Below are 11,926 nucleotides of genomic sequence, written 5' to 3'. Positions count from 1 at the left end.
CGCCGAAGTTCCCCCACCAAAATACCGCTCCGCGGTCGAAAGACCACTGAGGGTATTTTGGGATTTGCCCTGGGCTGGCGGGCGGCCGCCAAAAGGCCGCCCGCCAGCCCAGGGCAAATCAGCCTTCCCACGAGGACGCCGGCTCAGAATTGAGCCGGCGTAGTGGGAAGGTGCGACGGGTGCAGTGGCACCCGTCGCGTATTTCAGTGTCTGCATAGCAGACACTGAAATACTTTGTGGGGCCCTCTTACGGGGGCCCCTGCAGTGCCCATGCCATTGGCATGGGCACTGCAGGGGCCCCCAGGGGCCCCTCGGCACCCCCTACCGCCATCCTGTTCCTGGCGGGAGTCCCGCCAGGAACAGGATGGCGGTAGGGGGTGTCAGAATCCCCATGGCGGCGGAGCGCGCTCCGCCGCCATGGAGGATTCTGCAGGGCAGCGGGAAACCGGCGGGGGACCGCCGGTTTCCCGCATCTGACTGCGGCCGAACCGCCGCGGTCAGAATGCCCTGCGGGGCACCGCCGGTCTGTCGGCGGTGCTCCCGCCGACCCTGGCCCCGGCGGTCTCAGACCGCCGGGGTCAGAATGACCCCCATAGTCGTTTATAGGCATAGTAGGACTGGCATATATGGCAATCAGGTAATGCCCAAAGGGCTGGTCTGACAGATTTGTTTGGGCCATTTTTCAGCTGTTTGTGGGTCTGTTTTATGGCCAGGCAGGTCAGTTTTTACTGTTGATTTCCCTGACATTACTACAGACTTTGCATGCAGCAAACAAAAATGCATGCAATCCCCCATTCGTTCCAAAATACCCACAGCGTGTATTTAAATGGTCAAAACAGGCCACCTGAATTGCAAATGCGGGCCACGGTTTTAGCTGTCTGATTTGCTAATGAGGGGCACTTTTATTCTTGTGCCCGGCCTATTTTTATACATGTGTCCCCTGTTTATAAGGCGAGGCATTTCAGGATCTATATTTATAGTTTCTTTTTAAGATATCACTATAGACAATCCTGCTGTCTGAAGCCTGGACTTGTAGGAGGGATGTGATTTAAAGGATATGTCCGGTGCTTGCCCCTGTACTTTCGCTGTAATTTGAGCAGTAGATCTGGTGTCTGAGCCAGTAAAGCAGATGTACAATCTAAAAGTTGAGGTTTTCCCTTTCACTGCTTTGCATATAAATTGCCTGTTAATCTTCATTTCCTGATATATATAGAGTGAGACCGGCTGGGAACCTCTTGCTCCCCGGTCTCCCAGTGAAGGAACTATAATTTTTTTACCCACACAGTGTGAGTTTATTGCGGTGCCCTGCCCTCCTCGTGCCCACGGTGACAAAGATAGCGGGGTGAGGTGGGGTCTAGATGAGACTGCAGTGACCCTCCATTCGTTGACCGTACTCCTTGTGCTGATGCCCCTGATGTGGATGGATGGTCTGAGACTGTGGGAGATGATTGTTCAGTAGAACAGCCCTGCTATGAGGCTCTGGTCTGCTCATGTCCCCCAATTGTGCACCCTAGGGGAAGTGGCGGGACCTGACGACAGCAAGGTCTGGCTGAATGGAGCATGACTTTGCATGCCCATATTAGACCACTTCCAGGAGCTGCACCAATTCTAGTGCAAGATGGGGAAGACAGATGCAAAGCAGTCAAAGCTTTCTTTCGAGAACAGCAGGCAGACAAGACTGATGGATCCACCTCCTGAACTCCATCAACAGCATTAGGGAGACAAGGAGAGTTCAGCTCGGGAACTAGGCATCATCACTATGTTCCTTGACCTCAAGCAGAGTTTGAATGCCACTGATAGTAAAATAAGACTGATTGACAAACAGACCTGACCACCTAAAAGAAAAAGTTGTTAAGCACAATGAACTTATAGAACAACTAGAGCATTTCGCAGCTGTAGAGAAATTGCTCCGCATGGAAAGACTGCTAGAAATTATCTGCAACAAGAATTAAGACTTGGAGTCCTGATCACGGAGAAACAACCTGCGTATACTGGGAGTGCCTTAGTCGACAGAGATGGGCTGCATGGAGTACTATGTTGAAGTGATGCTACATACTTTATTTTGCAATGCTGTTTCCAACATGCTAATAGTGGAGCGTGCCCACAGATCGGTTGGTCAGCACATACACCTCCCACCACCCCCTGGGCTTGCCCAATATAGGCCCGGCTATTGAATTATAGAGACAGAGACACTGCCTTGTGCTTGGCAAAGGATAGACACCAGGGAAACAAGATCTCCATATTTTCCTATTTCACAATTGGTGTGCAGACCATCAGAAGAGATCTTCTGCTCGTCAAGTGTTCACTTCAATGAGCCAAGGCCAAATACTCCTTGCTATTCTCTGCTAAGCTGTGCATGCACCACCTTTGTAAAACTCATTACTTTACAGAGCCGAATGCAGCTGCATTGTTTGTCACAACTATTCCCGTGAACTAGCAAGGTTTTGCCTCTCACTATGCGAGATGCTGATTTAAGACACTTGTGCCACAACAATTAAGACGTCCCACTCCTCAAGAGGGCCAATTGGACTTGTGCTGACGGGGGACCGATATTGAGCCCATTGAGAACTTCTCTCTACATTATGCTTGGCGATACTGCGTTTGCGATGGGATGAGAACTGACAGCAGGAATGAACATTAAACTGCCCTTGCAGGTCCCACTGTCCCCTGTGCCCTGGTTCTTCTCCCACTCTGGTCACTAAGCTGTGTTCTGCCTGGGAGAGTGCTGGGTCTCTGGTTCGACCCACCTAGGCATGAATCCCGGGATGACCTGCATAGTTGTTTGTTGGATGGCCTTTGGTGGGGGGGTTGGTGGCATTTGGTCTGTTAGGGCGGGCAAGGTCGGTGGTGTGTGGAAAAACGAGAGGGTGTTGTTGGCAGCTTCCTTGCTGCAAAATGTGTTTTTGTTTCCTCACTTGATTGCCTCTCAGCTTCTTGATGCATGCTCTCCTGCTAGGTGGCTTACACTGGTGTGGCAGGGCTTTACATACCCACACGTAGATGCAACAGTCAATCAATCAACCAATCAGTTTTTGTAAAGTGCGGCTACTCCCCTGTGAGGATCTCAAAGCACTCGAGGGGAGAGGAAAAGCCTCATCCGAACCACATCTTGAGGTTCTTCCTGAAGATGTTGAGCGAGGGGCTTTGTCTGAGGTGCAGGGGGGGTGGTTGTTCCAGTTCTTTGCTGCAATGTAGGTGAAGGATCGTCCTCTGATGGTGGTTTTGCGGATGCGAGGGATGGTAGCTAGGGCCATCTGGGCAGAGCGGAGGGATCTGGTGGGGGTGTGGAAGGAGACGCAGTGGTTCAGGTAGGCTGGTCCTGCAATGTATATGGCCTTGTAAGCGTGGGTGAGTAGCTTGAAGGTGGTTCGCTTCACGACAGGTAGCCAGTGGAGGGTCCTCAGGTGTTGGGAAATGTGTTCTCGGTGTGGGAGGACCAGAATGAGTCTGGCGGCGGTGGCATTCAGGATGAGTTGTAGTTTTTTGATGTTTCTAGTTGAGGTGCTGGCATAGAGGGCGTTGCCATAGTCAAGCTTGTTTGTGACTACAGCGTGGGTGACTGGATCCATCTGAAGATCTTCCGAAGTTTGTGGAGTCTGTGTCAGCAGAAGGAGGCGACTGAGTTTACCTGGTGGGTTATGGATAGGGAGGAGTCGAGTATGATGCCTAGGTTGCGGGCGTGCTCAGATGGTGCAGGGGGAGGGAGCTGAGGGATGTGGGCCACCAGGAGTCGTCCCAAGCTGAGGTAGCGTTTCTGAAGATGATGAGCTCAGTCTTGTTGGAGTTGAACTTGAGGCAGTTTTCTCTCATCTAGGTGGCGATGTCTTTCATTGTTGAGTGGAAGTTCCTTTTGGCAGTGTCCGGGTCTTTGGTGAGGGAAATGATGAGTTGTGTGTCATCGGCATATCACACGATGTTCATACTGTGGCTTCTGACGATGGCTGTGAGAGGGGCCATGTATACGTTGAACAGTGTGGGGCTCAGTGAGGATCCTTGGGGGACTCCGCAGCTGACTCCTGTGGTCTGGATATGTAGGCCAGGAGTCTGACCCTCTGCATCCTCCCGGAGAGGAGGGAGTGGATCTATTCCAGGGCTCTTCTGCGGATTCTTATGTCGTGGAGTATGGCGTGCAGGGTGCTGTGGGAGACCATAGCGAAAGCTGCGGAGAGGTCGAGGACTATGAGCGCCATGGTGTGGCCGCCGTCTGGGAGTAATTGGATGCCGTCAGTGGCTGCCAGGAGGACTGTCTCTGTGCTGTGGTTGCTGCAGAAGCAGGACTGGGAGCTGTCCAAGGAGTTGTTGGCCTCAATGAAATTCTGTAGTTGTACGTTGATTGCTTTCTCCAGTACTTTGGCGTGGTAGGGTAGCAGCGAGATGGGCCTGAAATTCTTTCGTTCTGATGGATCGGCCGAAGGTTTCTTTAGGAGAGGGCATATTTCGGCATGTTTCCAGTCCTCAAGAAAGGTGCCAGTGTTGATGGAGGAGTTGACTGTGCTCCGGAGCTCGGAAGCAATGGATGCGCTGGCTCTGATGTACATGTGGTGCGGGCAGTGGTCTGTGGGGGCTCTGGAGTGGGTGCTGTTCATGATGCTCTCTGTTTCCTCTGTGGAAAGCGTGGACCAGCTGTGGATGGTTTGGGTGGGTTCTGGGGTGGATGCTCGGTCACAGGTTCCGGTGCCAGGATTTATTTTCTGGGAGGAAGCTGTTGTCGATGTCCTGGACCTTGCGGTGGAAAAAGGTGGCAAGTTTTTGCAGAGGCCCTGTGATGGGGGGCTGCTGGTGGCTTCGGGGGGAGATCTGTGAACTCGTTGATGACTGAGAAGAGTTCCTTAGAGTTGTGTGCGGAGGAGTTGATGTGCTCCCAGAGTGTGTCCCTCCTATCGTTTTAGTTTTTTCGGTGGTCGTCAGCGGTAGCGCCTCTGAATAAGGTGAGGTCTTCGCTGGTTTGGCTGTTCCTCCATTTTCTCTCTAAACGTCTGCGGGTACGCTTTGATTCTTGGAGTTCAGAGGTGAACCAGCTGACTTTCCTAGGTACACGTTTGGCAGATGTCAGCCGGAGGGGGGCTAGAGTGTCGGCGCATTTGGGGATCCATGCGTTGAGATTGCGCACTGCTGTGTTGGCGTCATCTGAGGGAGGAGGAAGGGATTTGGCGAGCAATGAGGTTAGTTGCTCTTTGTTGATTTCGTTCCATTTCCTGTGGGGGGAGCCTGGGGGTGTGGGTGCCGCTGCAGGGTGCGTGATTGTGAAATGTATGCAGCGGTGATTGGTCCAGTCTGGGGTGGAGATGGTCTTGATGGTGATCCGATTGCTTGAGGTGAAGATGGAGTCCAGTGTGTGTCCTGAGATATGTCTGCGTGCGGAGACCAGCTGTCTGGAGCCGAGGGTGGCAAGGTTGTCGAGTAGAGCGGTGGTGTTTGGATCAGCGCAGTCCTCGAGGTGGAAATTCAGGTCGCCGAGGAGGAGGTAGTGGTCAAGGCCTGGGGGTAGCAAGGCCTGGCCTGGGGGTGGCAATGTCTACAATGCTGCTATGAAAGCTGGGCGGGGACCGGGTGGCCTGTACAACAGGGTGCCGCAGATAGAGGAGGTGTGGTTGGAGTGGACCAGGAAGTGAAGGTTTTCCATGGTGGTGCATTGTTCTTCTGGGATGGCCTTGAGACGTAGTGAGAATTGTGTACGATGGTAAGTCCTCCACCCGGCCAGAAGGGCCGGTCCCTCCTTAGGATGCTGTATCCGTCGGGAATGGTGATGGCGATGTCTGGTCTCGAGGTTGGTCCAGGTCTCGGTAAGGAAGGCGATGTCCGCTCGGGCGGTGTCGATCAAATCCCAGAGTTCGGTGGAATGCTTGTGGAGGGAGCGGATGTTCAGGAGCAAGCAGTTGATGGGGTTGTGAAGGTTGTTGGTATCTCTGTGTGTGGAGAGTAGCTTCAGCTTGTTGAGGGTGGCGCCAAAGTTGCAGTTTCTGCAGGTGAAAGGTACGTGGGTGTCCTTGGGGGAGATGTTGCAGCAGTTGCGGAGACGTCCGGTGGTGAGTCGGAGGAGGGTCAGGGCTTTGTAACGGATGCAGGTCAGAGGATGGTTTAACGGAGAGCCATTGTTACTGGTGAAGGGCGCAGGCTGGGCATGGACGGACGCAGGTGGGCTTGCCTTTGGCGCGCCGGCTGCGCACCCATGCTGCAGCCACCATTAAGAAGGGGAGGTGGAGGAGGGCCTCGAACTGTGAGTCAGGAGGCTCTCAGTTCGTCCCACTCAGAAGGTAGAGGCAGCAGCAGCCATAGGAGCTGGGGAAGGCAGCAGATGCTGACCAGGAGGTCAGTGCAGTTGCCCTCTCGAAGCGCTGCAGCTGCCATTAAGAAGGGGACGGGGGCAGGGGGAGTGGTCAGCTGGGAGGTGGGAGGGTGGAAAAAGGAGCTTTGCGGGGTGGGGGACAGAGGAAAGGAGGGGAGAAAGGAAAAGAAAAAGGAAAAACGAGTGAAAAAGAAGAAGAAAAATGAGTAAAAAAGGCAGAAAAAGCAAGAGTGAAAGAGCGACAGAGAGGAATTCTTATTTGTGATGGCCACTAGACCACCAGGGGTGAGGCGCAGGGATGAGCCTGTGGGTGGAGGAGGGCCTCGAACTGAGAGTCAGGAGGCTCTCTGTTCATCCCAGTCAGAAGGCATAGGTAACAGCAGCAGCCAGAGGAGCTGGGCAGGGCAGCAGACGCTGACCAGGAGGTCTGTGCAGTTGCCCTCTCACAGTGCTGCAACCAACATTAAAAAGGGGGAGGGGGTGGGCAGGAAAAGGAGCTTTGCGGGGGTGGGGGGTGCAGAGGAAAGGAGGGGCGAAAGGAAAAGAGGTTAGTTGCTCTAACCTAAACGAGTGAAAAAGAAGAGGAAAAACAAGTGAAAATAGGCAGAAAAACAAGAGTGAAAGAGCAACAGCGAGAAATACTTACTTGTGATGGCCCTTTAGACCACCAGGGATGAGGCGCAGGGACAAGCTTGCGGGTGGAGGAGGGCCTCAAACTGAGAGTCAAGAGGCTCTTAGTTCATCCCAGTCAGAAGGCAGAGGCAGCAGCAGCCAGAGGAGGGCAGCAGACGCTCGTAGGAGGTCCGTGCAGTCTATTAGATGTGTAACCTGTAGGTTGCGTAAATTACAGCTAACCTCAATGGGTGCGCTATATCCAGAGAGCACCTTTATCGAACCTAACCAAGCTTTACAAGGACCCGACGTGACTCTACTTAACACATTCACTTATTACCAATTGCGGGATACCACCCGGAGGGCTCATGACTTGTTCCCGGAGGCCCTACACACCTTACAGGTACTGGAGGCGATTCTTAGGAACCCGCCCCTGCATAGGTTGGTCACAAGACTCTACGCTGGCATGCAGGAGACTGCACTTCTGCACGCTAGTCGGAAGCCATGGGAGATAGACTTGTCAATTCCCCTCACAGATGACCATGCTTGCATTTAGTAGCACATGCTATCCTCCAATTATAGGTTGACTGGTGCATTTCAAGTTTCTCAATAGATTATACTGCACCCCGCAAATGATGCACAGAATAGGCTTGAGTAACGATGCGTGCTGCGTTCTTTACACAGTGCCTTGCACTAACTTTTTACACCTGGGCTTGGGACACAGTGCTTCTGGGACATGGTCTTTGGCGCTCTAGTGGAGATCACTGGGTACCCATTCGAGCACTCTCCGCGCATAGCACTTTTAGGTTATGTGAAAGATGTCCTCCCTTATATGTGCAAATTGACGGCTCTTCTCCTTCCCTTGGCGAAGCACCAAGTGGCGATCCACAGGGGCCGTCAGCTGACGCCGCAGACGGTGTGATGGCATAGAGATGTGGCCTACTGCCAAGAACAATGAACTGCCTGCTGGGAGTTGATGGCATCAAAATCACATCCCAAAGATATATGCCCCTCCAGCCCAAGATTGGGACCTCAGGTCCAGGGGGACCTGGAGAGCCCTGTAGCTGCCTCTGGGAGCGATTGACCCTTCGGTCCCCTATATTGTTGTCCTTTAGGCTCTGCAGGTGACCTAGTTAGACTAAATTGTCTGTGTCAACCGGCCTTTAGGAGAGCAGGCTTTTAGGAACCGCCTGCAGCGTCTTGTTATTTGCTTCCCCCAATGAGTGACTGCTCCCCCACCAGCCTTCCTTCCTCTTCTTCCCTGTTTAATTCTCTTTTCCTCCCTTTTTCTACTGGTACTGTCCTCTCCTCTTTAACAATGTAAATGATAACCCAATAACTGCAGTTGTTATTTGAAGGACATGTAGTATTGTGAATCATGTGACAGGGCTATTTGTGCGTTGTTTTCCTCTGGCTTAACTTGAAAGTTCAATTAAAAAATAATAAGTTGGTACTCCATCAACCTCATTTAGTAGTGCACGAGTTACATTAGCTAGTGCACAAGCTTCAGTGAGTACTGTTATAAGTGCTTTATTTGGGGGTACAAAGGCTTTTCTCCCTAATAACGAAGAATATTTTAGTGCTACAGGACCTTCCCTTGCTAGTGCAGAAACTTCAGCTGATACTATAGGGAACTTAATTCGCTTTTACACAACCATCACATGGTACTACTTAAGCTTCATTCAGTACTAAATAAACGTTGGTGCTGAAAGACATTTAATAGGCACATTATAAGCTTCATTTGGTAGTAAAGGCAACGTTATTTAACATTGTTGGGTATTTCTTTAGTAATTCATGGGTTTTACTTGGTTCTGATAGAGCATCATTTGGTACATCATGAGCTACATTTAGCACAAAGGGGCACTTACTTAACATTAGAGGAACTTCACTGGGTGCTATGTGAGCATCATCTAGACAAAATAATGCATGAACCTTATTTGGAATTGAAAGAAATGTATTTGGTCTTTCAGAAGCTTTGTTTTGGTACTGCATTCACTTTTATTTAGTATTGTAGGATTTCTGTTTAGTAATCTGTGGACTTAACTTATTACTACCATCATTTGCTACATTAGAGCCTATATATAGTGCAGGAGAATCTGGATTTGATGTATCAGAACTTTCATGTGGTACTGGAGAAGCTTCAGTTCTGCTTTGCAGAGACATTTCGGATGTACAGGAATTTTTATTACTACAGGAGCTTCACTTGGTGTTGCAGAAGATTCATTTTCTACTGCATGAGCTTCATTTGATTGTGATGGATCATTAGTTGGTAAATCAGGAACTATATGTGCTGTAGTGATGGGGGCTTCATTAACTAGTGAAGGTGTGTCAGGTGTTACTGCGGAGCTACATTTGAAACTAGATGAGCTCTGTTTGGCTTTTGAGAGTTATTTGTATTTCCATTCTGTTTATTTTGTACGGTAGGCATTTCATTTGGAAACACTGAAAGTTCCGTCCCGATTTACTGGTGTTAGGTGTACACCTACCCTATTCATCAAAGACAAGGGAGCTGGTGGATTCTGGGAAACTGAGTCACATCTCTACTGCAATCTCATGAGCAAGATTCTTTGCACACTCATGCAGCACCTGGACGTTAGTTACTCCAGTAAGGTTTATGTGGTGCTTCTGTTGGTGAGAATATATTTCTCTGTAAGGGAAACGTTCTTCAGTTCACTGTTCACTATCATCTGCAAAGTTTTGAGGGGAGACCTTTTGGTCTGAGGCAATTTCAGAGATAGTGGTTTCTTGAAATCTCTTCATGGAACACTGATTCAACACCACTGGTGGTGACATTGTGAAATACTCATCTCTAGTTTCAGATGATGATACTGGAAGTGGCTTTGTTAGATGTATTCCTTAGGTTTAGAATGATGCCACATGATTTGCACAAAATGACACTAGTGATGGCTGAAGCAAAATTACTTCCTTTGGCTTTTTTATATTGGTGTTTACTTGGCATATATTTCACACTGGTTTATGACAATGATAGTGATGTGGCTTTGGGAAAATAGTTTCGTCCAAATGTATTACTGACAGTTGGGGGTGACCTGGAGAAATGCATTCCTCCCTGTTTTGAAATGCGACACTGCTGGTAGCTTTTTGTAGTATCTTCGATTATTTTGAAAATACGACACTCTTGGTGTTTTGTTGTACCACCAGCTTGTGATTATGCTACTGGTGCTGGCTCGTTGAAATGTCTTCCTCCTGTCTGTAATGATTACTCTTGTGGTGATTTTATGTAATGTCTTTCTCTAAGGCAATGAGACTAGTGGGTGAACTCCCCTCATCCAAGCTGAGATGTTAAAAATGGAAGCAGTTTGGTAACAGGTCTTCCTTCAGTTTCAGATAAATACTCCGATGCGGTTTAGGGAGACCTGTCCTTCTCCAGTGTGCGTTAACTACACAGGTACTTGATGAAGTGTCATCCTCCACTTTCAGACCACAACACTGGAGGAGGTGGAATCTTCTGGGTGGTAACAATGATACTAGTGGAGGCTTGGTGAAATGTCTCCCTCTGGTTTGTAGTGATTGTACTGGTCGTGACTTGCTGAAATGTCTTCCTGACAGCCTGAAGTCCTAGCTGTGGGAAGAAACACGTGGTGTCTGCGATCCCAATGTTGATTTGAATTTGGGAGCAGTCCCAAAGTGGGCACTGTCCCTGAAAGTGGGGATGATGTTGCTGTAAATATGAAAACAACAGTATCATTCAACAGATCCTGCCCCCGACATGCTTCTTTCTACTTTTACCCTGGGCTTCCAGATCAGACTAGCTCAGATGCTTGTGAGAAATATCACCTCAGGTGGATTCTGGGGGTTCTGTTCTTGTTTGACGGGGTCACCCATGAGGGGCTCTCTGGGGGCCAGTTTTGCTGCTTCCCGGAGTTTGGCTTCTTTTCTCTTGAGCACATATGCTGAGAGGCCCATGAAGAGAGCAGATGAGCACACGGTGATTGCAGAGGCATAGAAGATATAGTGATAATGACCTGTGAAGTCCACCAGGAGTCCTATGAAGGAATGGGGAAAAAAAGTCGAGGTCAATAACATTAAGTAAACATTAAAAACAAATAGACTCATAAAAACATATTCTACAAACATTTCATATCTTATATATATTTTATTCTGAAACAGATATTTCCTATACACATTATCCTTTCGAAAAAACACCCCATGCCCTGACTCTCCCCGCTCCCATATCGGGCCGTCATGTAGCCACTAGCAGGTCTGCCACACTGCACCAGAGGCTGGCTTACACACAATTCCTATCCATAAAGACACAAAATCCTACTATCACTCATATAAACTGAGGAAAGGTTTGAAAGACTGCTGCAGTTCAAGGCTTGCCTTTGCAGCACTGATAGACCGGTCTTCTTGGAACACCAATAGTATTGAAGCCATGGAAATTTGTGAAACTGACATTGTGTTAAAATGATTCTATGGCACTGTAGAGAATTAAAATACCGCACTTTTTCATTAGATGTTTTAAAAGAGTTGCTGAATGTGTTGGTAGTGTAGATGTGGACGCTGGTGTATGTGGTGGTATATCTATGTATTGTGTGGTACATTTGGTGGACATTGAGGGAGTATGACGCAGGCAAGAAAGGTATGCAGGTGGTTATACGTAAGTGGTGTAGGGAGGAGTGTAGGGTAAATGGTGGTGCATGGTGTATGATATAGCTAATGTACAATCTAAGTTAAAGTGCTTCACGCACATTGATTCGTGTCATATTTAGAACTTATACAATAACAACAAATGTGTGTTCCAATCATTAGCAGATGAAAATAATTGTTTTGGACAAAACACCTTTTATGATTAAGCAAGCCTTTTGCTTTGATTGTATACAAGAACCTACTGCTTCCTAAAATACATCCATTGGTAGGAGGATATATGTTTTGCAAAACGTATCACCAATTACAGCAATTGATATGATCACAGATTATAAATATGATCTATTTAGACATAACATTTCTCAGACAATTTGAGGATTGTACATTGTAAATGTACGACTGCTACCCATCCAGTCTGGTAAT

General features: G+C 48.9%; 1 protein-coding gene across 5 annotated transcripts in view; it reads right to left on the bottom strand.

Annotated features, from left to right (window-relative positions):
- Positions 1 to 462: 462 nt before the first annotated feature.
- The window catches only part of LOC138245989 (monocarboxylate transporter 6-like), a 505,423-nt gene continuing 493,959 nt past the window's right edge, over positions 463 to 11,926 (bottom strand). For 4 of the 5 annotated variants that reach the window (XM_069200115.1, XM_069200114.1, XM_069200112.1 and 1 more), the window contains one exon: positions 464 to 10,902. In XM_069200115.1, the coding sequence (XP_069056216.1) occupies positions 10,670 to 10,902 (233 nt within the window). In that variant the 3' untranslated portion in view covers positions 464 to 10,669. Of the gene's footprint in view, positions 10,903 to 11,926 lie in introns of all 5 variants that reach the window. The other variant, XM_069200116.1, reaches the window with a different exon arrangement.

Source organism: Pleurodeles waltl, chromosome 7, assembly GCF_031143425.1.
Source record: "Pleurodeles waltl isolate 20211129_DDA chromosome 7, aPleWal1.hap1.20221129, whole genome shotgun sequence".
Taxonomy (NCBI): domain Eukaryota; kingdom Metazoa; phylum Chordata; class Amphibia; order Caudata; family Salamandridae; genus Pleurodeles; species Pleurodeles waltl.
This window is presented reverse-complemented; position numbering and strand designations above follow the sequence as displayed.